Source organism: Sminthopsis crassicaudata, chromosome 3 (genome assembly GCF_048593235.1).
Source record: "Sminthopsis crassicaudata isolate SCR6 chromosome 3, ASM4859323v1, whole genome shotgun sequence".
Taxonomy (NCBI): Eukaryota; Metazoa; Chordata; class Mammalia; order Dasyuromorphia; family Dasyuridae; genus Sminthopsis; species Sminthopsis crassicaudata.
This window is the reverse complement of record NC_133619.1, coordinates 569,117,615-569,136,312: the sequence shown is the minus strand read 5'-3', so window position 1 is coordinate 569,136,312 and position 18,698 is coordinate 569,117,615. Positions and strand designations below refer to the sequence as shown.

The 18,698-nt window shown below is 36.5% G+C and overlaps 1 protein-coding gene across 2 annotated transcripts in view; it reads right to left on the bottom strand.

The window, feature by feature from the left end:
* The window catches only part of WDFY2 (WD repeat and FYVE domain containing 2), a 146,746-nt gene that overhangs the window by 63,377 nt on the left and 64,671 nt on the right, over positions 1-18,698 (bottom strand). For both annotated transcript variants that reach the window (XM_074304789.1, XM_074304788.1), the window contains exon 2: positions 10,254-10,321. In XM_074304789.1, the coding sequence (XP_074160890.1) occupies positions 10,254-10,321 (68 nt within the window). The remainder of the gene's footprint in view (positions 1-10,253; positions 10,322-18,698) is intronic.

Here is an 18,698-nt window from a genome sequence, read left to right as displayed (position 1 = left end):
TACTCCTTTTACTATTGACATAGGAAGGTACAGCACTGAAGGTTCAAATTCAAATTGAACCTCAGACATTTAATAGGAAGATGACTCTAAATAAGTCATTTAATCTCTGACATTTAATAGGAAGATGACTCTAAATAAGTCATTTAATCTCTGTCTTCTCAACTATAAAATGCTGATAATAATAGCACCTACTTTCCAGGGTTGTTGTGAGATAATATTTGTTAAAAGTACTTACCACAGTGCCTGGCACATAGTAAATACCAAGTGAGTAGTGCCCTCATATTGCTCTATTGTTGACTAGAGTCCTCAAATGTGAAAGCCCAACCAACCATGATTTTCTCTTAATCAATGTAAGGGTCCCTGAAAAACTGAAAATTTATATCTATCTTTAACCTAGTAGATAAACCTGAAAGAGCTGCCTGAAGATTAAAGAAATTAATTTACAACTTTTCACAAAAAGTATCAGAAGCATTATTTAAAACTATGTCATCTTCTAGTCTAGCATTCTATCTACTAGAAAGAAATTCATCTTACTCTGCCTTCTAAGGACAGACATGGGAACTGGACCTAAGACCACACTGGCAACTCCCTTTACCAGCACTCCCTTTATCAGTGCAGGCTGGCACTTCTTTCAGCACTTGGTTGAGTGATTTGCCCAGGATCACAAGCCAATATTCACTAGAAGCAGAATCTGAACACGTGTTCCTTACTTTGAGGCCACTTATCCTTTTTTCCAACAATAGTGCCCTATTTCTGTGCACCAGCATCTCAAGAACCAGCTCCCTGTTTTTCTAATATAGAAGCTTGCTATAAACGTCATAGCTGAGAGTAAATGACTTAAAGGATTTTTCTTCCAAGGTATTATATTTAGATTTAAACAGAAGCTTTTAGAGGTAGAATGTCTTGATTCATAGGATTGAGCCAAATTACAATTTCAGACATTTTGGGCAAGACAATGGGGACAATATTCCTAACAGACAAGTCAGATGATTAAGAGTTAGAGCTAGAGGAATCTTAAAGATCATCCTGTATAATCCTTTTATTTTACAGGTGAATAAACTGAGACTCAGAGAGCAATTCACCCAAATATCACACGTGTAAACCATGTCAGAACAAGGATCCTTTGATTCCTGAACCCTCTGCCATCTACACTAGGTTACTTTTGGCAACCATTCCATATTGCCCCACCAATGTCCCTAATACCTGTTTTAGCACCATCAGAGGCACATCATGTAGGTTATAATCTGATATTGGCAATAAGATGAAGTTCATCCATCCTCCTCCCAGTGACTCTGACTCAGAATCCTGACTCCAATTTCTGGCCATGTACTGTCATTTCTATCTACCTAACATCTCTCTTCGGACTGGGCCTCCAGCCCTAGGTGGACCCTCATCCTCTCAACAGCCTTGCTGGCTTCTCTGTCCCAAGCCCTTCCCTCTACTCAATCTTCAAAGTGATCTTCCTGAAAACATTTCTATTACTCCTCTATCCAATCAAGTCTACTGTCTCCTTATTACTGAGAATGAAATCTTCTGATGGGCTTTTAAAGCCCTTCCAGTCTTCTCCTATCTCCTATCTCCCGCCTTTCTTTCAGTGATGTTGGCTTCCTTGCAATTCCAGGAACATTTTCTCTGACAATCCCCCACGTGTGGAATATAGTTCCCTCATCTTCTTTGCTTTCTGGCTTCCTGCAAAACACAGTTGAAATCCTTCTACAAGAAGCCTTTCCTGAGCACCTTTAATGCTAGTGTTCTCCCTCTATTGATTAGCTCCAATTTATCTTTGCATACACATCTTGTTTGTACATTTTTTTGTTCTTCTCTCCCCTACTGGACTGGGAGCTCCTTGAGAGCCTTTCTTTGTACCCCTAGTACTTAGCACAGTGGCTGCCTGGTATACTGGATGTACTTATTAATGTTGTTTATTCTTTGTTCTCCAACTGACAGAGCTACTTCTGGCACTAATAATTAGAAAATGAGTAGCAAAAGTTATCTCTGGAAACTAATCATGAGTGTGGGCAGCCATATGAGACCCACACTACGAAGCCAAAATTCAGGCACACCAATTACCAAAGGGGCAAAAGTATTCTGGAAAGATGAGAGGAAGTGACAGAGATGATGAAGATCAGATAGCAAGATATGCTAATCTCACAAGAGATTTAGCAAAGTGATCTTACTAGAGCTACCTATAACTGCCACCCCAAAGTTTAAAAGATGGCATTTCATGAGTAACTAAGAACTCTGCCAAAGAGGTTGGTGAATGAAAGAATTTATAATATAATAAATAATTATCCACACTAAAACTTTAAAATGTAAAAGAAAATTCCTACTCTGCCCTCTTAAAACTGGCATCCAAAAGAGTTTGGACATAGTACTTGACAGGAAAATATGAAATTGGAATGTGATTGCTGGATTTCTCCTGGCTTCCAAAATATCAAATTCTAGCTATGTGCTCCATCTGGAAGGAAAAGTACAAGATGAGAAAATCTAGAACTATCTTAAATTGTTAATCGCACTGGAAAAATGTGTTCACTCATAGAGTTGCATGGTACTGAGTCTATCTCAGTCCTGCTGTTTATGCTTTCTCTAACTTTACCTGAGTTCTTTGAGTAACATATTGAAAAACTTCCCAGACTCTTGAGGAAATAGGGGTTAACAACAGAGGAAGTTATTTTCTGTGCTAGCTGAATACAGATTTATCTCACCACCTTTCTCAGTCAGAGTGATGAGAGTAGCAAGAATTGAATTTGGCAGAGGTTCAGGAGAGTGAGATAATGAAAAGTATAAAAGATGGAATAGGAATTTGAACAAGGCTGTGGGGAATGGGTAACAGAACAGGACTCTGGAGCAGTGGGACTCTGAGTGCCAATGGGTTGTCAAAGTTCCATTTCTGAAAATTTAACACATTGCATAAAATTAAGTAATCCCACAACTCCAATGGAATCTTTTTGCAACTGAGTGCTGGTACTAAGACCTAAAGTTTAATGAAGGTTGAAATAAGGAAAACTCACTGCAATGTAATTTACCCTAATGAACATGTAATTCAGAAAGGAAAAATTTGAGGGGATATAAGGCAGGGACAATGATGAATTGAAAGGCAGAACACATCCAACAGAAAATCAATAATTAAACAGATCAGAGGGGGACTAGCTGTTTGTAGCTGGGTTATATTTTAAAGACACTTTTCAAATAATTGTTTTTTCCATGAGTACTTCAAGGGACTCTCCTCTTACCTAGAAAACTTCCCACACTCAAAGTACCTGACAATATATTTTCAACACACCTTGATTGAGCCTGAGAGTAGAAGGGGAAAAATCCCAATTTGTACTAATTATATAGACACTTCTTTCATTTTAAGACTAATTTATTCTGTCTTTCCTGACCCATTGAATTGCAAATAGATAAACAGAAGTTTCATGTGCTGTAGGACAGTTGGTTTCAATCCCATCTGATGGCTTTACAATACTAAAAGCCATATTTGGCGAGAAGAATTGATCTTCCTTGTGAAATGTTTTGGTTGGAATTTTAAAACTTAAACAGCAGTATTTAAGAGGCCAAAAATACCTGAGGTTAAAAGGTTCATCCTGCTGAAGTTAAGTGTTAGAGTGTTGTGATGCCAGGTCGCTGCTTGCATCCTGAAAAGGGTAATAACCTCCCTGGAACAAACACTTAATTCCCAGACTTTTATTTTACTCACAATGGCTTGTCAAGGGAACACCGGCTGGAAGCATAAAGCCCACTATTTACCTTATTAAATATGCCTATGTTTAGCATTTAAATTGCCAGGAAGTAATAAAAAATCTTTCATCTACATTCAATATATTGTGCCGTTTTCTGAAATTCTGAATCTTCTTTTGTTTTAATTCAGACTCACTGTCAGCAGGGAGTTCTAAATTATTTGAAATGTAAATCACAAAAGATTAACACCTACTTAAGGAATTTTAAAGTATCCTTAAACTGATTCTAAAAAAAAATAAAAAATAAAAAATTAGACTATATATAAATGAACACAGTATTAAGAAGCAAATTCTTCTGATTTGGCAATGATTTCATACTTATTTGGGGAAAGGCATTTATTCAGTGACTGTCCATCTTACTTCCCTCTATGTGTCTTTCCCTCCTTTGCCATCTAGTTGATTAGCTATGATATTGCTTAAATAAAAAACTGCTCGACTTAAATAATGGAAGAAAGACTAGCCAGTTCTCACATAGGATAGCACAATAAATAACACCTGTATCAAATAAAGGAGAAACTCTATGGAGTAATATTACAATGCCAATAACCAAAGACCCCCTTAAAATTTTATTTGAATTTTATTTTAACAAAATGAATAATTCCAAATGACTTGCAGGTCTTCATTCTCCAGACTAGAGAGAGACTCTCCACAGTTATGTAGAGATCTATTAATAGCAATGGCCCCAAACCCCCTATGACTTCCTTGAATAATTAAAAAGTCACCTTCTCTAAGTAGAGTGGGAGCATTTGCCTTAAGAAGGCTACATTTTTTGGTAGGCAGCTTCACCTATGAGATACAGTGCTTATGAGAAAGTACACACAAACACAAACAGCTTGAAGCCCTATGGTATAACTATTTTAGGATTTGTGGTTATTAACACAAATCTATGAGAAACTATGCTGCTAAGTCACTGAATGATCTTATTTGAGTGTAAATGACAAAAGAGGTACAAAAACAATAAGGCAAGAAATTCAAAGTTGTCTTAACACTCACCATGCACCACTATTGGCTGTTCGAGTATAAGAAAGCCTTCTATCAGAATTACGGATGCCATTTTGAAAGATACAGGAACAGTCTTTGATTAAGAGAATGACAGCCACCAGAAACAAGATGCAGTAACCAAAAAAGAGTTTGGATGACAGCAAGATTGGCAACATATACATATATAAAAGACTTCTTAACTTATGTTATATGTTATAACTGAGAAGTTCAAAGACCTTATATGGGGCAAAGGTTTGATTGACAATCAGCTAACATTTTCTGACCAGTGCCTGGTTAGCTTGCCAAAGAAGGGTAGCAGAACTAAACAAGTAAAAATTCAACATTCATGACCATCCTGGAAGACTACTGCAGAAACAGATGCTCTGCTCTGAAGGTCTCATTAACACCAAAACCATGGTGAAACATAAAAGAGGAAAAGCTCTGTGTAATGACTCAAGAGCTAGATTACATGCCAACAACATGACAGCCAAAAGTCTGGGATTTCCACTAGACAAGATACTACTGATGTACATGAATTTCACTTCATTGAACCAACCTTCTTTGCCTCAATTATCTGAAAAAACTTTCAAAGAGGTAAGGTGGCTGAGAGAAGCAATACAGGCCAAGAATCATGGTGGTGTTGGTCAAGGTCCTAAGGGCATAAAATGGAGTTGTGCTACACATAGAACCAAGAAACAGTGTTACTCAGTGTATGTTGTTCTATGGATGATGACAAGAACTTTACAGTTAGTAAGAAACAGCTTTAACCATTATTATTATTAAAATAGCTGGCACTTATATAGAACCTACTGTATGCTAGGGAAAGTGCTAAGCACTTTACAAATATTAATTATCTCATTTAATCTTCACAATAATCTTGGGAGGCAAGTATTGTTATTATCATGTTGTCAAAAGTAATCATTCTAATCTTCAACATCCTCAATTGGAGTAATATAGTGATATGCCCATTGTGAGGAGGTAACTGCCCAAAGCCCTGAATGAAACAAATGCAACAATTATGTATAATAATTCTGTGCCAGTGTCAGTAATAATAATGACATGCACTATTATGTGTTAAGAAATGAAGTACTTCACTCTATTCAAGTAATATATTGAGGATACTGAGCCCTAAAGTTTGATGAAGTTGTATTCCTATAATATTTTCACAAAATTCAGGCCATTTTACATATTAGAAACAAGACAGAGAAATTAAGTGGCTTCTCCATCAAGTCAGCAGCCAAAGTGAAAATCAGTAATTCTAGTTTCTGAATTCTCAGGCCTAAGGACTCTCTTCTCCAAATCTCCTTGCATCTTCTAATCTTCTATATAGAATATATATTTCTTGATAAATTTTATTATATCAATGATGTCCCACACTTAGTCCTCACCTTTATCTTCTCTTTCTTCCCTGAAAAGCAATTAGAAAAGAGGAAAAAGACCCATAGTTGTAGTTATGTGTGGGTGTATTTAAAATATGGGCAAAGGCCCCGTTTGTGCCTGCTTCTGACAATGTCTTTGTATCATCTGATAGGGTCTAGTGCTGTGCAGAAACATACATAAGCACATAGGATACAAAGCAAGTTCTACAATTAAGTTCCAAATGAAAGGCCCAGAACTAAATAGACCCTATGATTTTCTAACCATTTCACCCCCTCCCTCGTTTACATGATGCTTTCTTAAACCTCTTAGTGACTACCATGCATAGAGGTGGACAAAGAAAAAGAAGGGTGAAATTTCAAACTTAAGCCTGATCCTGGAGAGCAGCAGGTATTTGAGGTTACAGGGGGTTTTTCCTTTTGGTCAAAGTATTAGTAAGAAGTTCTGAGTCCTCCCTGCCAATAACACGTTTCTCCACAGATGTTGGGGATGGATCACCTTGTTTGCCTAAACTGCAAACACAGTATCAGTCACCCATGTCAGCAATAAGGAAAACCACACTTTCCATGTGTTTTGGCTCAGTGGTCAGCTACAAACAAGTTTGTAGAAAGCCTGAAACCAGTGCTTCCATAGGCAATCCACCTCAAAGCTGCCTAAGTGTCTTTAGGCAGGTCCCGGTCCAGTTCTCAGTTCCATATACTCTCCTGGGTGAGAAGGAATGAAAGCGCAGACGAAATCATCTCCAATTCTGGTCTAATCTGTTTGGGGGAGGGGCAGAGTTTTAGAGAAAAAACAGCCAAATAGTTCAATGGATTCAAGGGCATGGACCAGGAAGACCTGAATTCAAATCCACTCTCAGGCCCTTGTTGGGTCTGTGACTCTGAGCCAGAAATTTAACCTCTATCGATCTCAGTTTCCTCAAATGTAAAAGAGAACTAGTACTACTACCAATCAAGGTAGGGTCACTTTGAGGATCAAATAAGGAAATACTTGTAATGCACTGGCACATAATGGGTGCTCAAAAAATGCTTATGTCCTAGCAGCCAGTTAATAATTAGTAAGTCATTAAGCATTTATTAAGCACTTACTATGTAAAAAGATGCAAGATAATTCTTGTCCTCAAAAATCACTAACCTCCTGGAGAGGCAACTACCTCCACCAAAGATGATCTGTAACTATTGTGCAATGTATGGTCTTTGTTTAGGTAAAGTTAAATGACTTGCCCAGAGTCATACCACCAAGATACATGAGAGGCAGATATGCCTAATTCTGAGGTCAAGTCTCTACTCATTTTGCCACTCTGCCTTCACAAATACTTGGGAAAACACTGAACTTTCCTTAAAATCAGAGTTGGGAAAAGATAGGACTAGAACTTTCCCCTGGCACCAGGATTCTTTAATACTGAAGTCACTATCAGCTTAAGACCAAAGGGAAGATGACAGAGCCATGTCAAGTTCCTTTCTTTTCCAAATGCAAAAGAGCAGATGATAACCAAAAGATGTAGATTGAGAACTTCAAGGAGAGTTTGCCTTTTGATCACCATCTGTCTGTTCTCTCTTTGCCCTCTCTCCCATCCTTCCTTCTCTCTCTCTCCCCTCTCTCTCCTCCCTCCCTCCCTCTCCCTCTCTCTCTGTCTCTCTTTCTTCCTACCACTTTAGCTTATTCTTATTTATGAATCTCTTCTGTGATCCTAAACCCCAGAAACTCATACCTCTGCCTTTTCTTTCTCTGCTCCTCCTTCCCCTCTCCTGCTCTTTCAAATTTTCAAATCCCATAAAATATCTACTCTCCTACTTGAGTGATGACAAACATAAAATCTAAAAGACATTTTAAAGAACCAAAAAATACACAAAATAAGCTAGTTTGTAAATATGTATGGAAAATATCTTTCTTGATTTCATTTGTATTTAAGAATATCACCTCACTATAGACTGACTCTTTATATTTATATGTGACCAAGTCTGTTACTTTTTTATACTAACCAGATACTATAATGACAGGAAAGGAGTGAGTGCTCCAAAAAGTCAATGATAATACTTAGAATATGTTTTATATGGAAGGGTTACAAAGTTAATTATAGTAGAGTCATAAAATAACAAACTTCTCCCTATTTCTGAAAATCAGAGGATAGTTTCTGACTGACTACCTGGCAGGAAACATTCTCTTTTCTTTTGTGACAGTAAGACATTTCCCACTCTTTCAAGTTAAGCCATACTTATATCCTTCTGCGATTAATGGTCCAATTTCTAACTGATGTAAATCAGAATAGAGATGTTGGGTTTTCAATGTTATATAATGTACACTGAAGTGGTAACAGGGGTGTGTGGGGGAAGGGGTGTGGGTATATGAGAAAGAGAGAAACATAGTCACAGAATCTTTAAAGGGTGCCCAGCTCAATGAGATCTTGATCACAAGATTTTAAAAACTTCTTGGTTCAGGGTTTTTTCTTGTACAGCAGGCTGTCTTCCCAAATAAAGGCCCTATATACCATGGTCCCCTATGGATAAAGATGTCCACAAATGGGAAAGCTGAAGGAGAGAATTGACCTCCTCAGTTCAATGACTCTTCTTAGAGGTATCAACCAGACTTGGACAGAACCCTCCCAATATGCTCTCACCAGGACAGAATACAGAAGGACTGCCACATCCTTCATTCTAGGCAGAACACAGGTAAAGCTCCCATTAACTTTGTACAACTCACATTGGGCTTGCAATTCACCCAAATGCTTTAGTTTTTCTTTTTTAAGGAACCCTTCCTCACCCCTATCCTCATTCTTTCACCTTTATCCTCATTCATATTAATGCATGAAAAATAATCAAAGAATAGAACTACTCTTTTAATTTAGAAAAGAGGCCTAATTCCGCCCTCTCCCCCCCCCCCCCCCCCCCCCGCCCGCTGGGGTTAAGTGACTTGCCCAGAGTCATACAGCTAGGAAGTGTTAAGTGTCTGAGACCAGATTTGAACTCGGGTCCTCCTGAATTCAGGGCTGGTGCTCTATCCACTGCGCCACCTAGCTGCTCCCTGACTAATTTTTTTAAAAAGGCCTATTTTTGATAAGGGTGAAGAGGTCTGCCAGGCTTCATTTCTTTTATATAATTAGCAATATTTTTTAAAACCAAGAAACTTCCTAAGTGTTTAATAAGGAATTTTAAAAACAGAATGCTTTCAAAGTACTTTGCTGACATACCTCATTAAAACATATCTTTTTTTAATATATTCATAAATAATAAAAATTACAACCATTATTTTTAAAAATTACTTTTTCTTTCTTTGCCAGAACCATAAGCCCCAGAAATTCAAGGTTCAGAACAGATTTGATTTTGATTGCATTTTGTAAAAGATTTCACACTGTTAAAACTACAGCATACCATTACCACTAATGATAATAATAGCTAATATTTATTACTTACTATGTCCATTGCATTTTACAATTAATACCTATTTCATTTAGTCCTCACACTAACCCTGGGACATAGATGCTATTGTCCCCATTTTACATATAAGGAAACTGAGGCAGAGGTCTAGTCACTTGCCCAAGGGTTACACAGCTAAATAAATGTCCTAGGCTGCATTTGAACTCAGGTTTTCCTGACTCTGGATCCAGTACCTTTTCCATTATGCCAATTTTGTTTCACTGTGGGGACTATGGAAAACAACAATTTTTCAAAGCAAGAAAATATTTCCTGGATAAATTTCTCTTTTAGGGGAACAAGACAGGCTCTAAAATTGTCACTTTTCAGTCGTGACAAAATCTTGTATAGAAATAAAAGCTAAAGGTTACATGTTTTGTCTTTGGTTGACTGATGTAATAATAATCTAAGGAAAATTTTCTCTCATAAGTGTAATGGTGGGACAAGTTTCTGAACAGTGAAGAGAAGCAATTAATATAAAGTTAAGCAAAGGTGGAAAGGCCTACTGTAATCAGAGACTATATTTCACAGCTATCCTTCCATTTACATTAGTCAGAAGCTTTTGGGTAGTCAAACCTAAAATCATGATTTATGTACTTTACATACTGAGTGTTTCAAAACCTCAAACTATCCAATATTGTACTTTTACATGATAATTACTCCCATTACCCATTCTTCCTTGTCCAAGAGGAAAGCAGAAGAAAATGGCTGTGACATTCTTAGAAATGAGAAAATTAAAGATACTTACAAGGCATTGCATGGTAAATGCTTGGCCAGTACTGTCCATTGTCTCTCTTCAGCCATACCCGAACTGTTCTAGAAAAGGACATTGACATTAAATAAGAATGAATTTTAGAACTGGTGACCATCCTAGAGTCAAACCTCTTGTGTAATTTGGGGCAAATAGTGTACACACAACACACACCCTCTACATGGCAAGGTTTTGCTTTTGTGGCTGCAGTCACATTATGCCAATAGGTATAATGGAATCCATATGGTAAACAGTGATTCTCTAGCATCCCACTGAAATAAGACAGCACACATGAAAGCCATGTGCATAAAATACAAGGAGTCAGGAAAAATGGGTTAGAGAGTGGGCAGAGAAGTTCATGAACTACTGAGAAGGAAGTATGAAGAGCACCTCACCAGAGAGAATGCTTTCTGAGACCACGTTAGAAATCAGAGAAAAAGAAGCTCTGTGGCCTGGAGGCATCTGTTCCTATGATCACAGAATTAGAGGATAACAAACAAATCTGAAGCTAGAAGAGATGGACCTCAGAGGTCAATTAGTTCAGACTCCACATTTTATAGACAGAAAACAATAAATGTGACTTGGCCAGGATTTCACAGGAAGGCAAGTTCTGAACCCAGTACCTCTGAGTACTATTTATTATAAGTTACATTTATGTAAAATGCTTTCCATACTGTATTATTAAAATTTTTGAAAAATATATTTAAGAACTTTTTCAAAATTGAGATAACTATCATTGCCACTATATACAGATAGCACCTTACTTTAGTTTATAAAAGTTCAAAAACCTAAACCTTTGCTTTTGGTCATCTAAAAGCTGAAATCAGTGACCTGAGAGAGCATATATTCAAACAATAAAATGACTTTTTGTAAATTCTCTTACTAAATGTTCTTATCTTTTGGTAAGGATAAGATGGTCTCTTCCAGTTCTAACACTCTCCAATTCTATAAGATTTTAAAAATTGTAACTTTTCTAAATACTAAAGCATACTCTTACTGAAATTTTAGATTTAAATCTCTAAAATGTCTAGATCAAATGTCTACTAAGATAAAAATCAGTTATAATATTCCTTTTTTAATATTCCAAATATATCAGACTACCATTTTAAAAGCAGTATATAGGCTTTTAAATTTAAGATAAAGAGGCAGCCAGGTGGTGTAGTAGATAGAGCACCAGCCCTGAAGGCAGAAAGACCTGAGTTCAAATATGATCTCAGACACTTCCTCGCTGAGTGACCCTGAGCAAGTCACTTAACCCCAAATGACTGAGGGGAAAAAAATTAAGATAAAATTGTACTTAGTCTGTCTTCATTGTCAAGAAGCTTATAAAGAGATTTTATTATAAATGAAAAGATTTTTAAAAAGAAGCTGTGGTGAACCCTTGAGTAATTAGAAAATTAGAGAGGAAAGGAAGAGGATAGGAGAGAAAGGTGTCCAAGTGACCTTAGGTGGCCTTAAAATGGCAATGTGGCATATACAGTCAGACCCAATCACTACAGCCATTATTTTTTCCAAATTGGTTTTCTTTGTCATAAGAGAGCAAAGAGTTGGGGTGTGAGAGAAGGGCACAGAGAATGTACAGAGACAATAATGATATATAAACAAAAAACCATCAATAACATGTCTTAAAGAAAAAGTCAGGTAAGGAAGGTAGATGGTGAGTAGTTTCAAATCTACAATCAAACATTGTTTGGCTAACAAGATTTTTCCAAAAAAAATCTAAATTTAAATGCCATTCATTCAGAATATTTTCCAAGAGAAATTTGGGTTTGGACTCCACCCTCCACTCCTCATCCCATACCTCAATATTAATTAATTCTCTTATCACTAAGCTTTTTAATAATCAAATAGTGTCACTGTGACAGATGACCAAATTTTAGCCAGTAGAGGTCACTGCACTAAACATAAGACTAAGAAAGTAGTGAATCAAGTCTAAAAACTGGAGATCTCAGAGTCTGACTCAGCCCTACCTAAATGAGACTACCGATCAATAGCCAATGTAGGTTGGTCCTCTGCAAGCTTAGCTAAAACAGTCCTTCAGGATCACTCTATCAGACACTCCACCCCCTTCCTGTTTCCCTATTCTCTCTGTCTAAGGGCAGGGCTCTTCAAGGACACCATTAATTCATCCAGTCATCCTATGTAACGTAGTGGCATATAATACACTCAAATCACTGTTTGGGCAAACAGGTTTTCAGTTTCTTTCTTCCCATCTTTAGGGCAGACCTGAAATTGTGCTAACCCCTTTAGGATTATTACTATTTTTCATACCAGTAATTCCCAGAAATTTCCTAGTGTATTCAACTGAACATGTCAGTAAGAAAAGAAAAAAACAAAACAAAACAAAACCAAAAATGGGTGCAAAACTCAAGCCTTTTATTCCTTTAAAATTAAAATATTTTAAAACAAACTAATGATAAGAAGGAGAGTCTTTCCTTATGGCATACACAGTGTAATTAACTGTCCTCCTCTGCAATCACCTATGACTATAAAGCAAGGGAATTAATTCTATGTTCACAACTTGATACAGTACTTTTGCATGGAAAAAACAAACAAAAAACCAAGACTAGAAAAGTGTTCTGAGTCTCAGTTTGCTTTACTAGAACTGCCACTGGACTGGAAGCTAAGAAACCTAAGCACAAGTCTTAACTCTGCCAGTAACTAGTTATATGACCTCAGACAAATCAGTTAAACTTCTTGAGTCTCAGTTTCCTCAACTGTAAAAAAATCAGGGCATCAAAATTAATTCTAAGTTTCCTTTCTACATCTGATTTGATGACCCATTTAATTTTAATTTAATATTCATATGAAATGTATAAGCAAGCTTGTATTTCAAACCAATGATGTCTTACAAGGATTGGGATTGGATATGACGGCAGTTTCAGGAAATGTCTTTAACATGGACTAAGGCATAAGGAAAAACATTTCCTCCTCCTTATTTTTCTTAACACTAGCTCTAATGCTAACTCTATTCCTTGTGGTGATTTTAATCTCTGCCATCATGATTCCATAGAATCCTAAAATCCTGAAGGTGGAAGGGAGCTGAACAATTATCTAACTCATTTTTCTCATTTTATAGAAGAATAAGCAGGGCCCAAAGAGCTGTGAAACTCACTTATTATAGCTCATATTCTCTCACTATCCCATCCCTGAGGTTGTAATAAACACTTGACATGGTGTGCCCACATATCACACAAATTAGACTGTCCCTTGTTTTATTTGTTAAGAAATTTTACTGACATTTTGTTTTTATACCAACCTCATGCTTTTTGACCTTTTTTGAGTTGACAGCTCCTCTCTGCTCCATCAAAGAATTCTCTGCTTCATCACCATCCATATCCTGTCCTCTTATCCTATCCCAAATGTACTTCTGTTACCTTCTGCAAAATCTCTCTTGAACTACTGTGGATAAAACACCAGCCTAGAATCAGAAGGACCTGAATTCAAATTCAACCTCAAACACTTAATATTTACTAGCCATATGACCCTGAGCACTTAACCCCAAGTGCCTAGTAAAAAAAAAAAAAAAGAAAAAAAAAAAAAAAAAAGAAACAAACCCAAAAAACAAAACAAAACAAAAAACAAAAAACAAAACAAAACAAAACAAAAAAACCCAACCCTCTTGAAGATTCTATGCATTCACGTATATTCAAGGAACATCTCTGTGCTGGAAATTCCCAGATCTCTATCTATATCTAAGCAAAACTATTTATCCAAATCTCTTCTAACCAAGTCTCTTCCATTTATCTTTTCCTGAGTGTACCATACACAGCACAAACTCCATTGGGCAACACAAAACTGCTGCCAGATGCATTTTCTCTCCACTCAGTTACCTTCTAACTCCAGAGCCCATCCTCTCTTACCTGGACTACTACAACAAACACATCATCTAGCTATTCTCCTGGTTTCCAGTTTTTCTCCTTCTCAATCTACTCTCCACAAAGTTATCAAAACAGGTTTGATATCATTCCCTTGCTCAAAATTCTTGAATGGCTTCCCTTAAAGAATAAAATACCCACTCAGTTTGGCAGTTAAAGCTCTCCCAAATCTGGGAGCCACCTTTCATAAACTCTCTGTTCCAGTCAAATTGCAGTTATTCCCCAAACTAGCATCTTCAACTCCTGTTCTCTGAGCATGTACATGTGTAATTCCTTCTCTAGGAAGAAAATTTTGAAAATCCTTATTTTCTATGAAAGACTATTCTTGGAGCCTTCCTTTCATCCCTCAGCTTTTAGTGATGTCTCTAGCTTCAATCTTCCTCATTTATTTATGGACAATGACGTGTCTTCTAATAAATAGAAAGTAAAATCCACGAGGGCAAAGATGGTTGCATTTTTGTTTTTGTATTTTGGACACCTAGGATAATATAGCACATAAACAGATGTTTGATAAATGTTAACCTGAAAAGAATGATGGGACATATGAGCCTGGTCAGATATGGCCAAGCGCTACTTCAAGCATATAAAATCCTTCTCTCCTAGCCTCTTCTGGGAAAATTAAATCCTTACCCTAAAATGTAGCATTTTCTCAAAAATACATTATCTGTCATTCTTTTTTGCCCCAGCACATTTTTTTTCCACACATACTTATTTGCATGCTCAATTTCCTTGAAGGCAAGCAGGTTATTTTTCTTGGTAACCAGAATAAAGAATAAGTGTCCAACAAATGATTTCTGAACTGAATTTATTCTTGATTGGCTAGTAAGTTACCTTACAGAATTAGTCCAGCCTGAAGTCTGAGCTTGGAGTAGGGCCAATTCTGTTTTACCCTATTGCTATGGTCCCAATTCAGGGCTACAAATAACAAATGAAATACCTCCACAGACGCCTCTACTCCCCAATAAAGAAAACTAAAGCCAACATTCTCTGCAGCTTGGCATAATCTCAAAGAATCACTGGGACCAAGCCATCCTATAGGTCAATCAGTTCCATCTCTCCCAGGACAGCCTATAGGTATATGAATGGCCTGAGAGACAAGCCATCAGTGAAACTAAAAAATACTCTGTACCTTTGTGCTATGTACCAAAAAGCTATCTATATAGGTCACTTTTCTGAGAGAAGAGGAGACTGGGGGTGGAGGCAAATAGGATACCACAGGTTGCTAAGCTACTGAATAAAGAAAGACAGGGGCGTTTACCCATGTTGAAATTCAGGCTTTAAAAAATCTGTCCTAGGATGATGCAACCCTCATTAGTTGCTATAGCAATGAGTCTTTTTTCTTTGGGGACAACTGTTATTTTTGTTACCAATGAAATTACTTTTGGGGAACTCCTACCCCAAAGTTTGAGATCCTGAAATTTTCAAGTATTTTCCCAACAGATCATTCACTGCAAAAATAACATGAGTTTAAGTTGTTCTATTGGAGGACAATCCCTAGAGAGTTTTCCAACCAATGTACAAACTTAAGTAATATGTCCGTGAATGTTTCATGATATATGTTTTTAATGGTATTTTTTTTCTAAAAAAGAAAATTATCTCTTCTATAAGAAATGATGTAGAAACTCAGGGGGGAAAAGTATAAGTATCCTAGAATGGAAGCTGAGGTTTATCCCCACTTACACAACATGAAATAAATGTGTCAAGTCTTTTTGTACCACAAATCTCTATATGCTGAATGGATTCCAATAGATGAAATAGAAATGGCTCTGTTTAACTTGGACGGGTGGGTAAAGAAATAAGAGGATTCTGGTTCAAGGCTCTCAAACCAAGTACTACTATATAACCTCTAGGACACTCTGGCAAATATGAATTAATTCATTTGGATCCACCACCCTTAGACACACTAAGAACGTAGCACTGAGGATGATCTTGTCATTACTGTTTTTATCTCTGCCCAAACAGGTCATCCATGAAATCCACCAAGTTTCTCATCTCCTGGAAGCCCATTTAAAAAAACCAAATCAAGCTATGGAAACAAATGTAAAGATGTTTTACTTGCAGTTACTGGAATTGCTTTGGAATAAACCCAGCAGTGGAATAAACCCATCACATATAAACATTCTTGAGCTGATCAACAAACATTACAAAAATGAACCAACATCTATAACATTCTTCAAGAGTTAAAGTCTCCTTATAACTATCTCTAGCTTCCTCATTTCTTGCCCTCAAGAAACATACACTTTACTGGGGAAAAAATAATAGCAGACTTAAGTAAGTATGTATATGGAAAGGAAATCTCATTGATGTGGTTGACCAATTATTCCTGCCCATGTTTTCATTCATGTTCACTACAGGAGGTCTCCCCAGTTTCCAAGGAAAGGCCCCCCCACTTGCTCCTGAAATCAAAGTATACCAGTAGAGCAGGTGGGGTTTCCATTGGTTATCCCTCATTCTTGCTAAATAATTAGCATAATTTCCTTTTCAACTTTTGATATGCTAGAGCACCTGTCAGGTGCTTCTCCATCACTTTAGTAGTAATACCAACTTTTAGTAGTATTCCATGACTCACAAATATAAAGCAACAGCAGCAGTAGTAGTAGAATATTTGCATTTTTTTAGGGGTCTTTATTTCAGAGGGAAGGTTAGGGTCATTTAATGAACTCTGCTATTTTCCAAAGGCAGTGTAGCCCATTCTGCTCCTTGTATTTAATTCTGGCCCCCATCATTCTTTACTTGTAGTGGCTGAGCAAATGATACTCAGATGAGTTCTATAGGCTGCCCATTGGACTGCATGTCATAATCTGTACAACTGCCATTTCTCATTCACAAGGTTTTTCCTGTCTGTATATGGGTCAAACTTTTATGAATAGTTATGGATATCATCCAAGGGGACATTCAAGGTTGCAGGCAGCACATGATGCAATCACCACAATGTAATCCACAAATAGGAGCAACTGGAAGGCTTTTCATTTATGAGGAAATCAGTCACCAATTAGGTTCTGCACTCATTCTTTTATAACACATTACTTTTGGTGAGTATCGACTATATACTATATATCTAAATCTACATATACATACATATAAATAAAAATTATATATCTCAATACTATTGACATATATTTCATATATAATCTCAAAGCTATAGATATAACTATATATGTATATTTCATATATATATATATATATCAATGCTATATATGCTTCATATATAAATGCAAAATAATTTGGGAGGGGGATATGTAATAAATGAGAAAATCTCATTGTGTATATGTAATAAATGAGGAAAGCTCTTTACAAGAAGGTAATAAAAACTGAAACTTTAAAGGAGGTATAGAGTTCAAGCAGTGCAGTTTAGAGAGGAGAGTATTCTCAGTCTAGGTAACAGCATATTCAAAGGCATGACAGTGGGAATTGCAATGAGATGCCAAGAAAATACTACGTAAGATGGTTTGGCTGCAACATGACAGTTCGTTTGGGAGATGGGAATGGAAGGAGAGAATATTGGTCTGTCAAGTGTTTCTTAAGAGGAGCACTGTATGTAACTTTACATAGACAGGAAAAGTGACCATATTTGCTGTTTGTATTTCTCTTTTAATAACTTTTTTCCTTCATCAATTACTTTGGATTATTTATTGAAAGAAGTCTGAGTTCCATAGGACATAGTTTGAGAAACAGTACTCCAAAGCAATCTTTGGTAATTCCCACAAAGAACTTGTAGATTTGCAAGAGAGTGATAGGGCAATAACAAGTATGATTTTAAAAGCTGACTTTTTTTCCTTAAATAAGAAAGACTGACATTTTCTTTGCCTGAGGGACCTATTCCCCTGGGAATTAAGCTGCACAAAATATTTCCTCAAGCACCTTTTGTACAATTTTTTCATTTCCTGGATGTGAAAAAATTAATAACTCAGTAATTTTAGACAAGCAATCTTTGAACAACTTTGCTGAATCATAAATCAAGAAAAACTTTTGTTCACAGCTATGGGAACAGAGCAATCAGTGGACTGAGAACAAGTATGAGTTTTAAACATTTCAATACCTTGGGTTTTTGATTATACTTAAGCTTTATAAACATAGTAAACCAACTCAACTATTTGCCACTCTCTCAAACTTGCAATACTCTCAAACATGCAAATAACTACCCTTTTCCTACTGCATTTTAATTGGTTGGGCCATGCTTTTTCATTAGAGGTGTGAGAAAGGACAATAATAAATCTTCAAATAAAAATATTAAGTCATCAAATTGAGATTTAATGTAGTCCCTGATTACAATTGGCACAGTATGCATTATGTGTATATAAACATATGCATATGGCTATATATACATACACTACTATATGATTACACCTGATTTCTTTATACTTGTTTTTGTCCAATGTCCTTAATAAAGTGACACTTTGTTTTTAAGCATCAGTTTCATCTTTACTTATGCATTTTACCCTTTCCTATATAGCATAGCAGTGGAAATAAAACTAGACATTAATAATAATATATTGATGAAGAAGAAGCATTTATGTAGAACTTTTTAATAGCTGCAAGTTCATTCATTGCTAAATATTTCCCC